Source organism: Arvicanthis niloticus, chromosome 3 (assembly GCF_011762505.2).
Source record: "Arvicanthis niloticus isolate mArvNil1 chromosome 3, mArvNil1.pat.X, whole genome shotgun sequence".
In the NCBI taxonomy this organism is placed as follows: domain Eukaryota; kingdom Metazoa; phylum Chordata; class Mammalia; order Rodentia; family Muridae; genus Arvicanthis; species Arvicanthis niloticus.
Window position 1 is genome coordinate 47228339 of NC_047660.1, and position 17257 is coordinate 47245595.

At 38.1% G+C, this 17257-nt stretch overlaps 1 protein-coding gene across 6 annotated transcripts in view; it reads left to right on the forward strand.

Moving 5' to 3' along the window:
• Fndc3a (fibronectin type III domain containing 3A) overlaps positions 1-17257 on the forward strand; it is a 149651-nt gene that overhangs the window by 14337 nt on the left and 118057 nt on the right. For 5 of the 6 annotated variants that reach the window (XM_076930751.1, XM_076930749.1, XM_076930748.1 and 2 more), the window contains exon 2: positions 9724-9861. The exons of the other annotated variant lie outside the window; for it this stretch is intronic. In XM_076930751.1, the coding sequence (XP_076786866.1) occupies positions 9763-9861 (99 nt within the window). In that variant the 5' untranslated portion in view covers positions 9724-9762. The remainder of the gene's footprint in view (positions 1-9723; positions 9862-17257) is intronic. 6 annotated transcript variants of the gene reach the window in all.

Below are 17257 nucleotides of genomic sequence, written 5' to 3' on the forward strand. Positions count from 1 at the left end.
AGGAGTTTGCCATGTAGCTTAGGATGGCCTCCATCTTACAGTGATTTTATTGATTCTGCCTTCTGAGTGCTGGGATTACAGTGTGTGCCACCATGCCCAGCTTATATTGCCTAGAGTGTCTCTATAATGGTGTGTGTGTGTGTGTGTGTGTGTGTGTGTGTGTGTGAGAGAGAGAGAGAGAGAGGGAGGGAGGGAGGGAGGGAGGGAGGGGCATTCTTTGGAATTAACTTTACTCTGAATCCAGATTTCATTATAGTGTAGTTTTGATGTGGGGGAATGAGGACTGATTATATTTCCTGAATGCATAATTAAATGCTATTCACTGAATCCAACTAAGAAAAGTAGTAATAGTGGCTTTCAACACCACTCCCAAACTTCTTTTGGGGTTGAGGCCCACCCATCCTACCTGTTGTACCCATTTTTCCTTTCCATTAGACAAGGAAGTAGAGCTGACTGTGGTAAATATGTCATAAGAAATGCTTAGATTATTTATTAACAATCTATGTAATAATAATAATGAGTGTAGTTTAAAATAAAATCTTTTAAATTTAAAAACCTTGATCAATTAAGGACACCACCCACCCCAAGATCAATTAAAGTGAGAACTAAGGATAGCTCTGCAGGTTACCAAATTTTCATCCCTATAGTTTGTACTTATTCTGCCTGTTTCATGCAGCCAGATGTCTTAGAATCCTGAGTTAGAGGCCCCACGTAACCCCAGTTTAAGGATGACACATTTGAACAAAACTCATTTTGGGGGTTGCTAGTAACTTCAAGTCTTATATTGAAATAAAAGCTAAGGAATTATGTCATTTATTCAAAGTAAGTAAGTAAATAAATAGCTTCAGATTTTCTTTTTGGTAAGGGAGTATCAAGAGCATGATGATTTCCAAGTAGTGAAGTCTGGAGTATACTTGTAAAAATAATCATAATTTAAAGCATAGCCTGTTGCTTGCAACCTGACCAAGACCCTTGGGGGTCGGGGTAAAAAGGCACAAAGTTAAGGACACAGACTCTGGGAGTTGGGTAAGTAGCAAAACCAAACTAGTTTATTATAGGAGCTGGTCAAACCTTTATACTCCACTCTCAGCATCTCATTGGCTCTCAAGTAACCAGATATAACCCTGTCTTTTTCTCAATGGCTCGCTCCGTTGCCTGGTCCAGCATCAACAGCCTCTAAGATTCTAGGCAGGCTCAGGGAGGAAGTATCAGCTGCACATATGCCAGAATTGCGGCTGGGCCTGCTTGGCTAAGTTCCTCCTACAATAGCCATTTTGTCCTAGCACTCTGTTTACCATTCTACTAGCTATTGGCCATACTAAAAAGAGTCACAAATGTAGGTCCCTTGACATTATAAAGTAAAAAGGATTAGATTTACTTTTTGTCTTGAAACAACTAAAAACTAGACCAAAGGCCTGGAACAGTATCGCTTAGGGCATTAGACATCAGACAAAAGAGGGAGCCTGTGATTGGTTGAGCTTCCTTGAGGAGGTTGCCAGACACAATACAGACAGGGCAACCCAAGTCTGTTTTAGCAGACTCTGATTTGAGATTAAGTTACAATCTAGGAAACCTATGAAGATTATAATGTGCCTGTCAAAGAACCTAGATGGAAGAACTGCATGGAAAATGAACTTCAGAAATCTGGAAGTGGTTCCCTTAAATAGTCAGCCAGAGTAGTAAGAAATGGGCACATTTGCCTGTATCTAAAAGGGGATACCTAAAATGATCTTTCCCAGTAGTCCCTAAGCTACTGCAGAGCCAGATAAAGCAACTGCCCAGAGAAGGTGGCTTCATCATTCAGAAGGCAGTTGGCTACTGGGACACTGAAAGCAAATCTGGACTTGAATAAGCAGTCCTATTCTGTACTTGAAGGTTGTCTGGAACTCACTGTGTAAGTCAGGTAGCCTGAAACTCATGGCAGTCTTTGTTAGCCTCTCAGCTATTGAGATTATATCATCTATTACACTTGGCCATGTGGGTCATAAAGGAAGATAGGGACTACCAAGTGGCAGAGACTTATTGTTAGGACCCTGGTATTACTAGGAGGGTTGGGCCATCTTGCCATGCTGTATGGGTAGGTGATTCTGGTAGGTCTGGAAAACAGCATTAAATCAAAGGTAATTATGCCTTTAGACCTTATGGTATTTGTACTGCTAAATTTTAGAATTACTTTTTTTTTTTGCCCGTTGGGGACGGATCCTCTATCCAATGTATATACCATCATTGTATTTTGCAAGCACACAATTTAAAGGGGTTCACAAGTTGAAAGAAAAAGAATTATGTTGGAAGAAGTCATGAGTTTCTCCCAATGATTGATGTAGGTGATGCTAATGTGAAATTTTGAATTTTAGAATTGATATTAAAACAATTAAGACTTTTTTGGGACCATTGGAACAGAATAAAAAAAGACATGAATTTGGGGAAGAGGTAATGGCAGTGTTAAGTTTTGAATGTGTGTCTCTAAAATTCTTATTTGAATGCCTTAACCCTCAGTGTGATGATGTCAGGAGGCAAGGCTTCGGGAAGATAGTAAGACCTAAGATGAGGTCATAAAGGTGCAGCTCCCATGATGAAATTAATGTTCTTATAAGAGGAGGGACAGGAGTTTCCTCCCCCTCAGAGAAAATATGAAGATAGCTGTCTGAAAGAGGAAGCAGGTCCTTGAAGAGCCAGAGAGCTAGCATATACCTGACTTTGTAGCCTCCGAAACTGTGAGCAGTGTCTTTGAGCTACCCAGTGTGTTGTGTTGTGTTGCATTGTGTTGTAGTTGCCTCACTATGACAGTTTGCAATTTCTTAAACTGTTCTGAAAGTTGTCTCTGAAAGTTGAAAGAGTCCTCTGATGTGTGAACATTTATGTTTGATGTACTGTCATGTCTGTTTTATGCTTTTGACATGTATGTACAAAGGAAACCTAATGGCATGAAGCTTTCCTGCTTATTTTTGTCTAGGACTTATATAGCTTTGATTCTTATACTTAGATCTTTAACCTATTATTAAGTTTTGTATGTATTATAAGAGCTCCAGATTCACTCTGTGTGTGAATATCTGTTTCATGACCTTGTTGTTGAAGAAACTGTCCTTTCCCATCTTGTAGTCTTAGCACTCATAGAAGATTGTTTGACCATATGTTAGAATATCTCTGAGGTCTACTATAGCTCATTGATCTAGTTGTCTTTATACCAGTACCACATGTGTTATTACTACATGGCTTTTAATGTGTTTAGAGGACAGGAGGTATGAGTCCTGCATCTCTTCTTTCTTTCGGTTGTTTTGGCTCTTTACAGTTCTTTGAAGTTCCATATGAATTTTAGGATCAAATTTTCTATATCCTTAAAAATTGCTGTTTTATTAAGTCTGCAGATCATTTGAAGAGTTTGGAAATCTTCAAAATAAATCTTTGAATAAATGAACATGGAGTATTTTCTCCTTATTTGTATCTTTACCCTTTTCAGTGAAATATTGTAGTTTCGGAGTACAAGTCTTACCTCCTTGGCTAAGTTTCTTTAAGTATAGGTTTATTTGCATGCTTGTTTGTTTATTATGTGTGTGCACATATGCGTATGCCAGAGTGTATGTGTGGAGGTTAGAGGATAACTCAGGAGTCAGGTGGGGCTTTCCTTGTTTCTTTTGTTATGCTCCATACTCCAGACCAGCTGGCCTAAGAGCTCCCAGGTGATTCCTATTTCTGCCTCCCATCTCAACGTAAGCGTGCTGGGGTTATAGATGGGGCTACTCCTTCTAGCATTTTATGAGTTCTGGAGATTAAAGTCAGTCAAGCCTGGATGGCTTGTGCAAAATTACCTGCTGAGCTGTGTCCCCAGACCCATCTTTATTCTTTTTGATGCTACTGTAAATTGTATCTTGACTTTTTTTTTCATATTATCCATTGTTAGTGTATAGTAACACAATTCATTTTTCTACATTGATTCTATATCCTGGAATTTTGGTAATTTTTTTTTTTTTTGTCAATCCTAGCTTTTGTGAAATCCTTACATTTTCTAGAAATAACATGTTATCTGCAAATATCATTTTACTTCCTTTTTTAATTTAAATGCTTTTCTTTTTCCCCATTCTTACTTAACTATTCTAGCTAGAACTTCTATAAATGCATTGAATACATGTGTCAAAAATTAGCATCATTGTCAGCAAAAATAAAATCATAATGTTACTAAAATCTAGTTCCACTTGAACATTGTAAATCCTTACTAAAAGAATGTGTGTGATTGAATATAAATCCAAACAGCCTAATCCCAGAGACAAGTGCCAAAATAGTGCCTTCCCACCCTTCCCCCCACACACACACACAAGTCAAGGCAATGTGACTCCTTAAAATTACTAATTTCATAGAAATTGACTTCAGTGAGAATGAATTAGATAAAAATTCAAAGTATTCAGAAGAATAATTATAAGAATGTTGAATTAAATCCAAGAGGATATGAATAAACCTCTTGCTATATTTAGTCACTACAAACAGCTGGATGAAATAAGAAAGTCAATACAGAATATGAAAGAGGAAATTAAGTAGAGGTAGAAATATTGAAAAAAAGTTGAAAATTTGGTAATGAAAATACCAATAAATTAAATAAAATTTCAGTGGAAAGCCTTCCCATTAGAATTAAGTGGAGGTTTGTGTCAGAGCTTGATGACAAGCTGAGAGAGAATACTCCGTGACAAAAGGGAAACAAAGAAGAAAGCATGAGTAACGTCTCAGATCTGTGGGGATGATTTAAAAGTCCAAATTTACAAATCATGGGTATAGGACAAGAAAAATGAGCCAAAGGCAGAGACAGTGTATTCAAGAAAGGCATGGGAAATTTTCCGAATCTAGTGAAAGAGATGGTCATCAGATGTAGGGGACATTTAGAAAACCAAATAAATAGGATCAGAAAAGAATATGTCACGAGATACTCTGCTTAAAACAGTAAGTATTCAGAACAGAGACTATTGAGAACTGTCTTGATAGAAGCACCAGTCACATATAAAGGCAAACCTATCAAGAGAACAGTGGATATCCTAGTTAATTTAGTTAATTGTCAACTTGACACAACCTAGAATTCACCTGTGGGAAGAGTCTCAGTTGAAGCATTCCTTAGATCAAATTGATATGTGGGATGTTTTGAGGAATTTTCTTTATTGTTAATTGACATAGAATGATCCAGCCCACAGTGGGTGGTACCATTGCCTAGGCAGGTGGCTCTCCTGTAGAAGGAAACTAATTATGCATGAGCATGAGACCAAACAAGCAAATGAGCCAGCATGCAGCGTGTTGCCGTGATGTTGCATACTTTCTTGGCTGTGAGTGAATGTCCTGGTTAGAGGTAATGCTGCCTGCATGGAATAGCAAGCAGGCCTGCCTTGAAGTTCCTATGAGTTTGTGCCCTGACTTCTTTTTCTCAGTGACCTGGAAGTATAAGTCAAATAAGTCTTTTCCTCCTAAAAGTTTTCTTTGTCTGTGTTTTATTACAGCAGCAGAAAGGAAACTAGAACAGTGGATTTCTCAACAGAGGATCTAAAAATTACAAGCTTTTAGAATAATATATACCAAGGTCTAAAAGACAATAGTTGCCAGCCAAGATTTACTATACTCAGCAGAGGTATCCTTAATAATTGAAGGAGGAAAAAGTTTCTATGATAAAGGAATTCATGATTACTAATGAAGCATTAGGGAAGATACTTAAAGGAATTATACACTGAATAACGAAACATTTATGAAGTTACAGGAAAGACTGTACTCAACCAAATGATTAGGAAAGTACCAGATAATATGTACATACATACATACATATACACATGCGTATATGTATATGTCTATATGTACATACATATATACGCACACATATATGTATACATGTATATATGTATATATCTCCAAATGGCAGGAGATAATGTATACCTTTCAATACTGAATGTTTCTAGTTTCAATTTTCTAATTAGAAGATAATGACCTGTAGGTTGGATTGAAACATTGGACCCAAGCAGGATATGGTAGTTCACACTTTCAATCCCATCACTCAGGAGGCAGAAGCAGGAGAGCTTTGTGAGTTCCAGGACAGCCAGAGCTATGTAGAGAGATCTGTCTCAAGCAACAAAACAACAGTAAAGAAACCCAGACCTATCTATGTATAGTATACCAGAAACATCTCTCTCTCTCTCTCTCTCTCTCTCTCTCTCTCTCTTTCTCTCTATCTATCTATCTATCTATCTAAACTGTCAAAAGTAAGCACAGCCTTAGGGTAAAAGAGGAAAAGATATTCCAAGTAAGTACATCCAACTAGAAAGCAAATGGGTATAAGAAATAATATTACTGCACAAAGAATTCAAACCAAAATTATGATAAAGACAGTCATATTATTTAAAGGAACAACCTGTCAAGAATTCTAAATGTACAGGTGCTGAATATGGATGTACCCCATTTCATAAGACGAACACTACTGAATATAAAGGCACAGATTGACCTCAGTACATGGCAGTAAGTTACTTGAGTATCTTACTCCAACAAAAATATTAACAAAGAAATAGAGTTAAATGATATTACAGATCAAGTGGACTTAACAGACATCAACAGAATATTGTACCCAAACATTGCAGAATATACATTTTTTTCTCAGAAGCTCATGGAACATTCTTTGAAGTGGACCTTATTTTAGAACACAAAGCAAGTCTAAAGAGTATTAAAAAATTGAAATACTTTCTTGTGATTACTGAACATACACAAACTCATGGAGCAGCACAGTACTGAATGAATCATTTAAAAAGTCAGGGAAATTAATCTAGGAAAAAACATCCTAGAATTGAATGGAAAAAAACCAACAAGATACAAGAACCCAAGGAGACAATGAAAGCATTTCTTTGGTTTTGTGTGGTGGTGGGGTGGGTCTGCACATGTGTGCAGTTATGCTTGTTCATGAGTATGCAGCTGTGGGCTGGAGGCTGGTGTCCAGTGTCCTACCTTACTTTATCTCTTGACCTTAGTTTTTGAGAGAGGATCTCTCACTGAACCTGAACTAGCTGTTGTTGCCAGGTTGGTTAACCAGGGAGCTAGTGGGATCTGCATCTACTTGTCTTTGTTCCTCAGTTTCAAGATTACTGATGCATTGCCATGCTTGGCTTTCAGGTGGGTATTGGGGATCTACACTCATGGCCTTTCGCTTGTACAGCAAGCATATTCCCTACAGACCCATGTCCCAGCTCCTAATCAGAACATTTCAAAGAGAAGTTTATTAGCTAGACATGCATACATTAAAAAAGAAATCTGAGATGTGCTAAACAATTTAACATTTTTAAGAATTCTGTTCTTAAAAATTAAGTATGAGTGCTTACCTGCAGGTATGTGTACCATGTGCATGCCTGGTGCTTTTAGCAGTCAGAAGAGGGTGTCAGATTCCCCTGAAGCTAAAATACTGATCATTGTGAGCCACATGTGAGAACAGTACATGAAAGATCAACATGTAGTACTTGTAATTTAGTACTTGTGACCCATTTAACAGCTCCTGGGTCAAGACACAGAGCAGAGTCAGCATCCCAGAAACTGTCTCCTGCTCCCCTCCTTAACACTTCAAAGGCAACCAGTGTGCTGATTTTTAACAGTAAATTGTGTTTGAACTTTCTACAAAGTTGAATAGTATGTGTTCGCTTTGTTTTTCACTCACATTGTATTTGAGAAATTTTATTCCTTGTTCTCTGAATCAGCAGTTTATTGATTTTCTTTGGTTTATATAGTTATTGAAAAGATTGGTTGATTAATTTCTAAGGGGCATTAGGTTGTCCATGGTTTTAAAGGACTATTAATAAATCATGTTGCTACAAACTCATATGCTTACTTGTGTTGGTTCACATGTGCATGCATTACTTTTGGGCATCTATTGTGAGTCTTTGTAGTCAGATCATAAACAGCATTGACTACATGCATCTGCCCATCTTCGGTAGATAGGACTGTGATCTAAGTGGTAGTGCCTGACTCACTTGGGCAAGGACTTGGCTTTAAACCCTAGCATGAGAAACAAACAAACTTTGATAGATACTAGAAAAGTTTTTTCTCAAAATGATTGCTGGACTTTGTTGGTTACTGCTTAGTTTCAGTGCCACTTGACATAGTCAGTCTTACACAGGTTTTCTCCTCCTAAGGGTGCCCACCCAGTCATATGCCATTCTAAGTTCAAATTAATTTTTCAAACCAATAAATGATTTTGAGAATATTTTGTTTATTGGTACTTTGAATTCCTTCAGCTGTCTGTATTGTAACTCAGTCCTCAGTACACACACACACACACACACACACACACACACACACGAAAAGGAAAGAGAAATGAGTGCAGTGAGGAGGACAGTGTGTGCTTGTGGCCTCGGGGACCCAGGGTACCGCAGCAGAGGAGGGTTGTTGTCTAGCCTGCATGACACTGAGAGGCCGTCTGTTGATGAAATAAAAGTTCATTGCTGTTATAACAAGGAGAAGGGGGGGGAGGGGTGAAGGAAGAAAAAGAAAGAGGAAACAGGGAACAAAAATGAAATACTTATACACGCTCTTTACTTGTGAATTTACTTCCTGGACATGTTTACACTTATATAATAATTGTGAGACTTGGCAAAAGTCAAATAACACAAAGAATCTTTGCTACCTTAAATTTTTTTGTAAATTCCACAGAGAAGTTATTTGATAATGATTCAAAGTATTGAGTTTTATCAGTCTTTAAGTTGTTTAGTAATGCACATTATGGCAGGAGTTAATTTGCTCCTGTGCCTGTGTATGTAGTATAAACACTATGTTTAAGTGGCATGCCTTTTCATGAGACAGCTAATCATATTCATTGTTCTCTATTAGTGTTTTTAGTATGAAATCATCAATAAGCATTTGTGTTGAATGCATTTTTAAAAGTCTCAGCAGTTTCTATTATATCTAAGCAGAAAATTGTTTTCGAGTTGAATCAACTTTTATGGGAGTTTCTGTGAAGAATCAACATTTTAAAATAATGTGAATATCATCTTTGAAAATTAATGTCTTGCCCTTTAGCATTGAATTGGTGAATGTGACAAGCATCCAAAAATGACTCCATAAAGCTCAGCATAGATTTAGTATGACTCTCTTCACTTTGGTCAGTTTGCTGTTGTTTATTGGTTCATTCTGTATGAGTATTAGCACATCCTTTCTTTAACAACAGATTCATTTTGCTGTACAGTTCTCACTTAGAGCAGATGAATAGATACTGGAAGAGCTTAAAACTTAAAACTTAAAGGTTCCTGTCCTGATCCTGAATAACCCCCGTCCCCAAACTGTGTTGCTTTGTGTGAGGATTCAGAAGAAAATCATGATTCTTTTTGTGTAGTGCCTCAAGGCAAACAGGATGATTAGGGAGATGGAGCCTTTGTAATTTACCTTGTCAGCTCAAAGAAAAATGGTAGAGGTAGAGTTCAGCCGTTGTAGTTTGATGTCTCTCTCAGGGTGTAGATTAAATAGTGATGGTTAAATTAAACAATCCCTATCTAGGAATGGAAGGTAAAGATGCAGACAGTGCAAATAGAGTTTCTGGTATTAGCATTAGGTTGAGTATAACTAATGTTACCTTGTTTAGGTTGTATGAAATACATTTTCTCAAATAGTTGATTGAAAAAAGTAGTCAGGAGATCCTTTGGTTTTCCAGTTTGTTAGTGAGGCAATTCCTGATTGTATTCTAATGTGTTGTCTTGATGTATACTTTAGTGGTTTTATCTTTTTGTTTTTCAGAGTTGGAGGGTTTTCCAGTGTATTGATGCCTTATTGATAATGGCAGAACACCCGCCTTTGCTAGACACAGCTCAGATTTTAAGTAGCGACATCTCTCTTCTGTCTGCCCCTATCGTAAGTGCAGATGGAACACAACAGGTAAGAAACAGAAATGTCTTATACCTCATGTCTTGTAATTATGGATTTCTCCGCCTAAGGGGCTTCTGTCTTTGCTATTGAATAACCAGTAGACAGACGTAGGCCTGTGTTCTTGCTTTTTCTGTCCTGTGTAAACATGATGAGAAAAGTTCTGTCTTGGTTTTTGTCTTCATGTGTGCTCACATACCTTCTTAAGCTTCACCTTCTTTTTGCTGACTTGCTTTTCAGGGTGAGATGGAAGTCTCGTAAGGTTTTATTTTCTTCCACACTAATCACAGGTGTGGCAGATCCTTATGTACTTTCATGAGTCTCTGATAGATTTCTGTTCACATTAGTTGCCTGAGGCCAGTTACTGACCAGTATGAATCTAGTAATCAGTTAATCACAGTACTTTGCCCTCGTTGCCATAACTATATTCTGTTGTGGGGAAGATGCACTACCAGGCTGAGCCATAACCAAAGACATAGGCCTTGTTTTTCTTCTCTCAAAAAAAAGGAGATTTCATTGGTAAAGTTCTGTAGAATCTGAGGCTGTGAATAGCAGCAGTGGTGCAAATGGCTGTTGAGAACAACACACCCTAAAGCATTAATCTGGGGCGGTGGTCCAGTAGAATATATAAAACAGCACAGGCTGGAGAGATGATGCAACCATTTAGAGCACTTACTTGCTTTTCTTGAAGAGGACCCAGGTTCAGTTCCCACCATTCCACATAGTAGCTTGCAATTGTCCTTAGTTCCAGGGTTATCCAGTGTCCAGGGCTCTGGAGATATCAGGCACACACATATAGTGAACTTACATAACTCATTTGGATAACAAAACACTCATTTGGATAAAATTAAATCTTAAAAAACTGTACAGAATACTTGAATACTTGAATACTTGAATACAGAATACAGAACTGAATACAGAAGAATACTTGAAGGTAGATAGACAATAAAGTTGACAGTGTATGTTCTTAATACTGGTTCAAAACCAGACTAAGTCAGAGCTTGTCTGCAAGATGAGACATCAGTAGGTACCTGGAAAGAGCACACTGTGGACCACTGCAGACAGAGGAGAGCAAATTCCACGGCAACAGATAAGAAATTCTTCTGTTGTCTTTACTTTCTCAATTTGGTGTTTTCTTTTGTATCTCTTGGGATCAAATTAACTTTCTTATATTTGGCTATTAAGATTACCTATCCCCTCAAGAATGCCTGTGTCTACTTCTGTGTCATATTGGCTGTAGTGGGCTTGGCTTACGGATTATCGAGGACTCTTTTGACATATAGTGTAGCTTTTACAGAAATAGTGACAGATGTTTCCTATCCCTGCCATGGTTACTGAACCTGTTTTGGTTTTGCCTTCTTACTAATAAGTATTTGTTTTTGTTTTTTTGAGACAGGGTCTCACTGTGTAGCTTGGAGTGCCCTAGAACTTACAATGTAGACCAGGCCATCTTCAAATTCACAGAGATCTCTTAGCCTCTGCCTTCCAAGTGCTGGAATTGAGGGTGTGATGACTACACCCAGTTATTAATAGATTGTGTATTTGTTTAATAATTTTATTCTTTTGAAATTGTAATATAGATACATTATTTCCCCCTTTTCTTTCCTTCCACACATTCCTCATCCCTCTTGCTGTCTTTCAAATTTATGCCTTTTATTGTTAAATGTGTCAAACTACACACACACACACACACACACACACACACTGATCAGTCTGTATTGTGTTGTCTATATGTGATGATTTCAGGGCTGATGGACTGACCAGTTGACTAACTAATGTTGGCTAACCCATTGGGGAACGCTCATGGAGAAGACTATCCTCAATCTAGGCATTCCCAGCCCTTGCCTATAGTTCTTTGGCTAGTGGGAAGACCCTTCTGCTTTCCCGTTCATTGATAGGTGTTGTCATTGTTCGGGTCCTGTTTAGGTAGCCTCATTGATGTGACTTGATGGAGTCTCCCTTGCATTTCTAGGAGACAAAGTCTCAAAACAGACTTCCTATTTCTGGCTCTTACCCCTCTTCTACCCACTTTTTACATAGTGATCCCTGAGCGTTAAGTCAAGGAGTTGTGCTCTAGATATATCAGTTGGGAATGGGTATTACATGATTAATCTCTTATTTTTATTTATTTATTTATTGGTTTTTGGTTTTTTGAGACAGGGTTTCTCTGTGTAGCTCTGGCTGTCCTGGAACTCACTCTGTAGACCAGGCTGTCCTGGAACTCAGAAATCCGCCTGCGTCTGCCTCCTGAGTGCTGGGATTAAAGGAGTGCTGGGATTAAAGGCGTGTGCCATCACTGCCCGGCCTTATTCTTACATTTTGATCTTTGTGGTTTTATGTAATAGTCTCTTTGTTTCAAAGAGAACTTTCTTTGTTGAAGTTTTTTTTTTTTTTTTTTTTTAAATGCAGTATTAGGCTTGTAGGAAACATTGAGTGACTGTCTGGAGAATTCTAATATACCACCTCCTCAGTGGTTTCCTCCATTATCACATTACTGTTAAATATTAATATATAAATTACAACCAAAATGATACCACTAGATAATATAATCTAATGAGCCACTATCTTATATGTAGTCCTTCAGCTACCAAAACATCATGATTTGGTGAATGCCAGTGTTAAGCTGTATGTTCAATGTTCTTTAGCCCCGTGAGTTTTGACATGTATATACACTGTACTTACCATATATAAAGTAGCTTCCCAACTGCAAAAGGCCCCGTGTTTTCTCTGTTCATCTTTCCTTCACTGTCCTTGGAGGTTTGGCAGCCATTGGTTTTCCTCCTGTCTTTTGTACTTTTATCTCTCCTGGATGCCATGTAATTGAATTCACAGTGTGGGTTTTTTCAGATTGGTTACTCTGACTTCACAATATAGTCTGGACAGTTTCTTGTCATGGTTTAATTGACCTTTTCTGCTTTATTATTGTGTAACACCCCATTGTGTGGATTTCTAGACTAGGTCATTTGTCTAGTCTTCTTTTGAAACCTACTTCATTTACTTTGAGTTTTAGACACTTAAGTGACCTTTAAACCTAAACCTTCTGGTGCAGAGTTCAGGGTGAATCTTAGCTTCATCTCATGGAGTGCACAGTAAGAGAATGACTTTGGGTCACACCATAAAGCAATGTTTAGTTTTGTAGGATGCTACCAAACTGTCTTCCAAAGTGTATGCTTTAGGTTAGATCTGAGATATCCTCAGTGGTAGAGGAAGCCAAACACATAGGAGCGACTAATGTTGTTGGAACTCCACATTTGCTCAGTGTTGGGGAATGTGAACATCACAGGAGGGATGCCCAGCTCTGTACATGTTGTCAGTGTCAGGGACACTCAGATATCTTGGTTTCAAATGTAGCTCAACAGTTTTCTCATTTAAATTTACCTTCTCTAACTTCTTTGCATTTATCTTCTAAATGGATTGAATATACTTCAGATGTTGGTTAAGAGGATTTGGGCTGGGCTAGTATGCAGCTTGATAAATCATGTACTTAGCCTGTGGTAGGCCCTGGATTTGACCCCCAGCACCACAATTAGAAGTAGAACTGCTCACCAGGTTCTATGGAGAGTCATAATTGTCTCCATTTAGTTAGTCTCTTTTACTGTTTTCTAGGTGTCCCATCTGATCTGTGCCCACAGGCTTTTGCATTATGTTGGAGACTAAGAGACAACACAGAGATGCTGATACATTAGCTGGAGCCTTTTATTATTTATGTTTCCCAAAGAAGGCTGACAGGAATGAGATAGCAACATGGGCTATAAGGAAGCCTGAGCCGAGAGCTTCCCTGGAAGAGGCTCCGTGAAAGACAGGGCAAGACAAACAGGATTGGCTAGTCCTAATATGCCAGTAGGCTTTAAGCAGGAGGGGTGTTTCTTAGTTACTTGGTTGCCCCCCCCCCCCCCCCCCCCCCGAGTTAGAAAATGGGAAATATGTGCTAGGTAAAGTTGGGACTAGTTGATGTGGTATAATAAGGGTTGCTCCTCCCATGTCCTGTATTATCCTTGAGAATTGTCTATTCTTTGAGAGTCAATCTGTTACGTGTAAATGAAGATGCTTTAAGGGCATAAAGCTCCTGAAGTAGTAAACACAGAGAACCTGAGTGAAGGTCAAATTATGATAAATTGTGAAATATTAAGTAGGTATAATTAATAAACAAAGTCAGGAGAGAGTGAGAGGATAGAATTTCCCAGGCATTTCATTTGAATCTTTTGGTAGGAATGGCAGGAGCACTCACTGAGACAGGTCTCACAGTCAAGAAAAGGAAGATAATATTACGCTATAAATATCCTTTTAAACAGTAGTCAAAAGTTTTGTTGTTCATGCCGTGTGTCCACCACAGGTTAACTGTGGCTCTGCCTGAATTATCTTCACTTGAGAACCATCTTTGAGGGTTGTTGCTGGTCACATTCAAATATAGGCTGACCTCCAGTCACATTTGACTGTTCACCAGTGAGCTGGCACACTCTTACTTTAGGGCACAGTCCCATTCATTTAGTAAAGAGAGTCCTCTACAGCAAAGAGAACAGATGTACCAGCAGATTTAGGATTTACGGGAAGGGAATATGAGAAGACTTCAAAGGATTTTCAGGATTTGGGGGATGTGTCAGCAGAGACAGTAAATATGAACGCAGCTACCATCCAAGCCCTTGCCATGGGCCAGGCTGAGTCATACTCTGTCTATTATTTCCTTCATTCTTACCAAAGTCTTAAGAGACAGAATGAACATTTTCATTTTTTAGAAACTACAAATTACAGTGATGTTTAGTTGTAGGTTACTGAGTAAAGTCACGTAGCTTCTAAAAGGCTAAGATTTCTACTCACATACTATGGTTTTAGTTGCCATAAAAATAAGATTAACAGGCTAAAGTCATGAAAGATGTAACTTGAGTCAGAGATCTAAAATTGTCAAGATATTAGAGGTAGTAAAGCCATAGGAATATGTGATAGTATTTGTAATGAAGGAATTTATACTTGGCATGCATATAGGGGAAGTATTAGTAACTAGTGATATAGCACCCAGATCAGCAGGTCTGTCTCTGCTTGGATATGTGGGAGCTGCTTGAAGCTGCCTGTGTATCATGTTCCTTAGCTTTTTCCCTCTGTGGACATTGGTGGGTTTCTTGCTTTCCTGTTTGTTATCGCTACAGGCAGTTGCAGTGTCAGCCATCTAACACTGTTTTAGACAAACATGTAGTAATGCAGTGCTGCTGTCACCATGACCAGGGAACTGCTAGCTAAGTTTGATAATGACAGTTCTTTGGGGATGAAATGTCTGTGGTGCTCCATCATTCTGCTCCCTCCAGTGGCTGCTGTGATTTTTAAGACTGTTCAGTTTCAAGGCTACCAAGAAGCTGAGAATAGGGAGAAAAGAAGAATCTAGCTTGAAGTGGTTCAGAGCCCACTGTTGTCAGCAGAATCCAGATGTTTGCTTGAGCAGAGGAAATTAAAACCAGCAGTAAAGACAAGTAGGGATGTTTCCTTTCTTCTGACCTTATACCACCTAAACAAACTTAAAAGTTGCATTTCGGAGACAGCCATTCACTGTGCTACTGCTGTTTTAACTCCATGATGGTTATGTGTAGCTAAATGGGAAATAAGGCTTACTAGTAACTGACATTCAGATATGTGAACTTTAGAAAGTGATCAGACTTTTCATTTTTACAATTTGTAAGTTAAATTATGCACATTGAAAACAGATAACTTATGTGACAAGCTATACCCATTTAGTGAACCTTAGGGTTCAAATTCCTGAGACATTAAAGTAAAAGCTCACACCTTTGTGTCCCAGGACCCTAATGCAGACCCTGGACCACAGATTTTACAGCAGCTGAACTTGTCTTCTCCAACTTGTCTTCTTGCTTTGTAGCTTAACATAGCTCTTGTTAAAGCCTTCCTTAGAAGCTCTCAGACATTAGCATTTAAACATTAAACCAGAGTCCTAGTTCCCACTGGTTTATTTCTTTTCTGTGTCTACACCATGCTGCTTTCAATGATGCTTCATGAGAAAATAATACCTTCTTTTGTTTTCTTTAAAAAAAAAAAAAAAAAAAAAAAAAAAAAACGCAGAAAGCTCCATTGTCAGATATGGAGAGAAATCATGAGGACCTAAGTTCAGTGTCCCCAAATCTATGTTTGTTTGGATGTTTTAGCCTGATACAGTAGCATACACTTGTAATTCCAGTGCTGGGAAAGAGAGATGGGTAGACACATGGGGCTGTCACGCTGTCTGTCACACTGGCCCAGTCAGCCTAGCTTGAGTTCTAGGGTTGTGGACATTGTCCTTCCTTCCTTCCTTCCTTCCTTCCTTCCTTCCTTCCTTCCTTCCTTCCTTCCTTCCTTCCTTCTTTTCCTTCTTTTTTTTTATTTAAAGGAATAGTGCCTGAGGGATGATGTTTGAAGATATTCTTTGGCCTCTACTTACATGTGTATGCATATGTGTCTTCCCCTATTCCTACATTATGTGTGTGCATGTATGTACACGTGTGCGCACACACACACCAACACATGCACACAAAATCTCAGTATTGTTCATTAATATGTAATCATACTATGTAAGAAATACTACACACATGGTTTAGACCAAATCTGTTAATATTACATACTTTATAGTAAATATTCATTCAGTTGTGCTCCTTCCCCTAAAAAAATTAGCTGCATACATATCTCTCTACATACTATCTCCATATAAAAAATGTTGTTTATTCTTTCTCTAATAGATACTAAATTTTGCTTATAGTTAGGTTAAATAACAAGGCAGGAAAATATTTCTTAAAATATTATTGCTTTATTAGGAATTGGTTCACAAGTCAATTTCAGAAGCATGTACAAAGGTAACTACTATCAGGTGATGTATAAGTATCCCAAATAAAACATACAATTTCTAAATAAATAATGATGCCCCCAAGTGCACAGTTATAAATCAGCATATCGTATTGAATGCCAAAACTGCTTATTATTTGCTAATACTTGAATATACTAAAAAAGAAATTAGTTTTCCTATTTCAGGATTTTAACATGACTGGAATTATCTTTTATGACCCCCTCTTGGGAGAATACATGAATAATATTCCCATTCTTTAGCCAGTAAATATCACTCTCAGGGTTCCATCTATATCTTTAGATATGTTGTGGACCCTTAATCATCTTTTTGTCCATGTAACTCAGAAAGCGTTTGGTAGTCTTGATGGGTGTAAATTAACTTTTTGTACTCAGGAAACAATTTGTGTTTAGTGAAGGTAGAGTCACAGATTGCCTGTATACAAAGAACCCTCTCCTCGAGGAGTGAGTCATTGGGTGAATTAAAGGTTTGAGGAAAGAAGGAAGGTTGGAATTAATGCTTTAAAGGAAGAAAATGCAAATTAAAACCCAATGAGGCTCTGGGCCTGGTTTTCAGAACCACAAAACTTAACAAAAA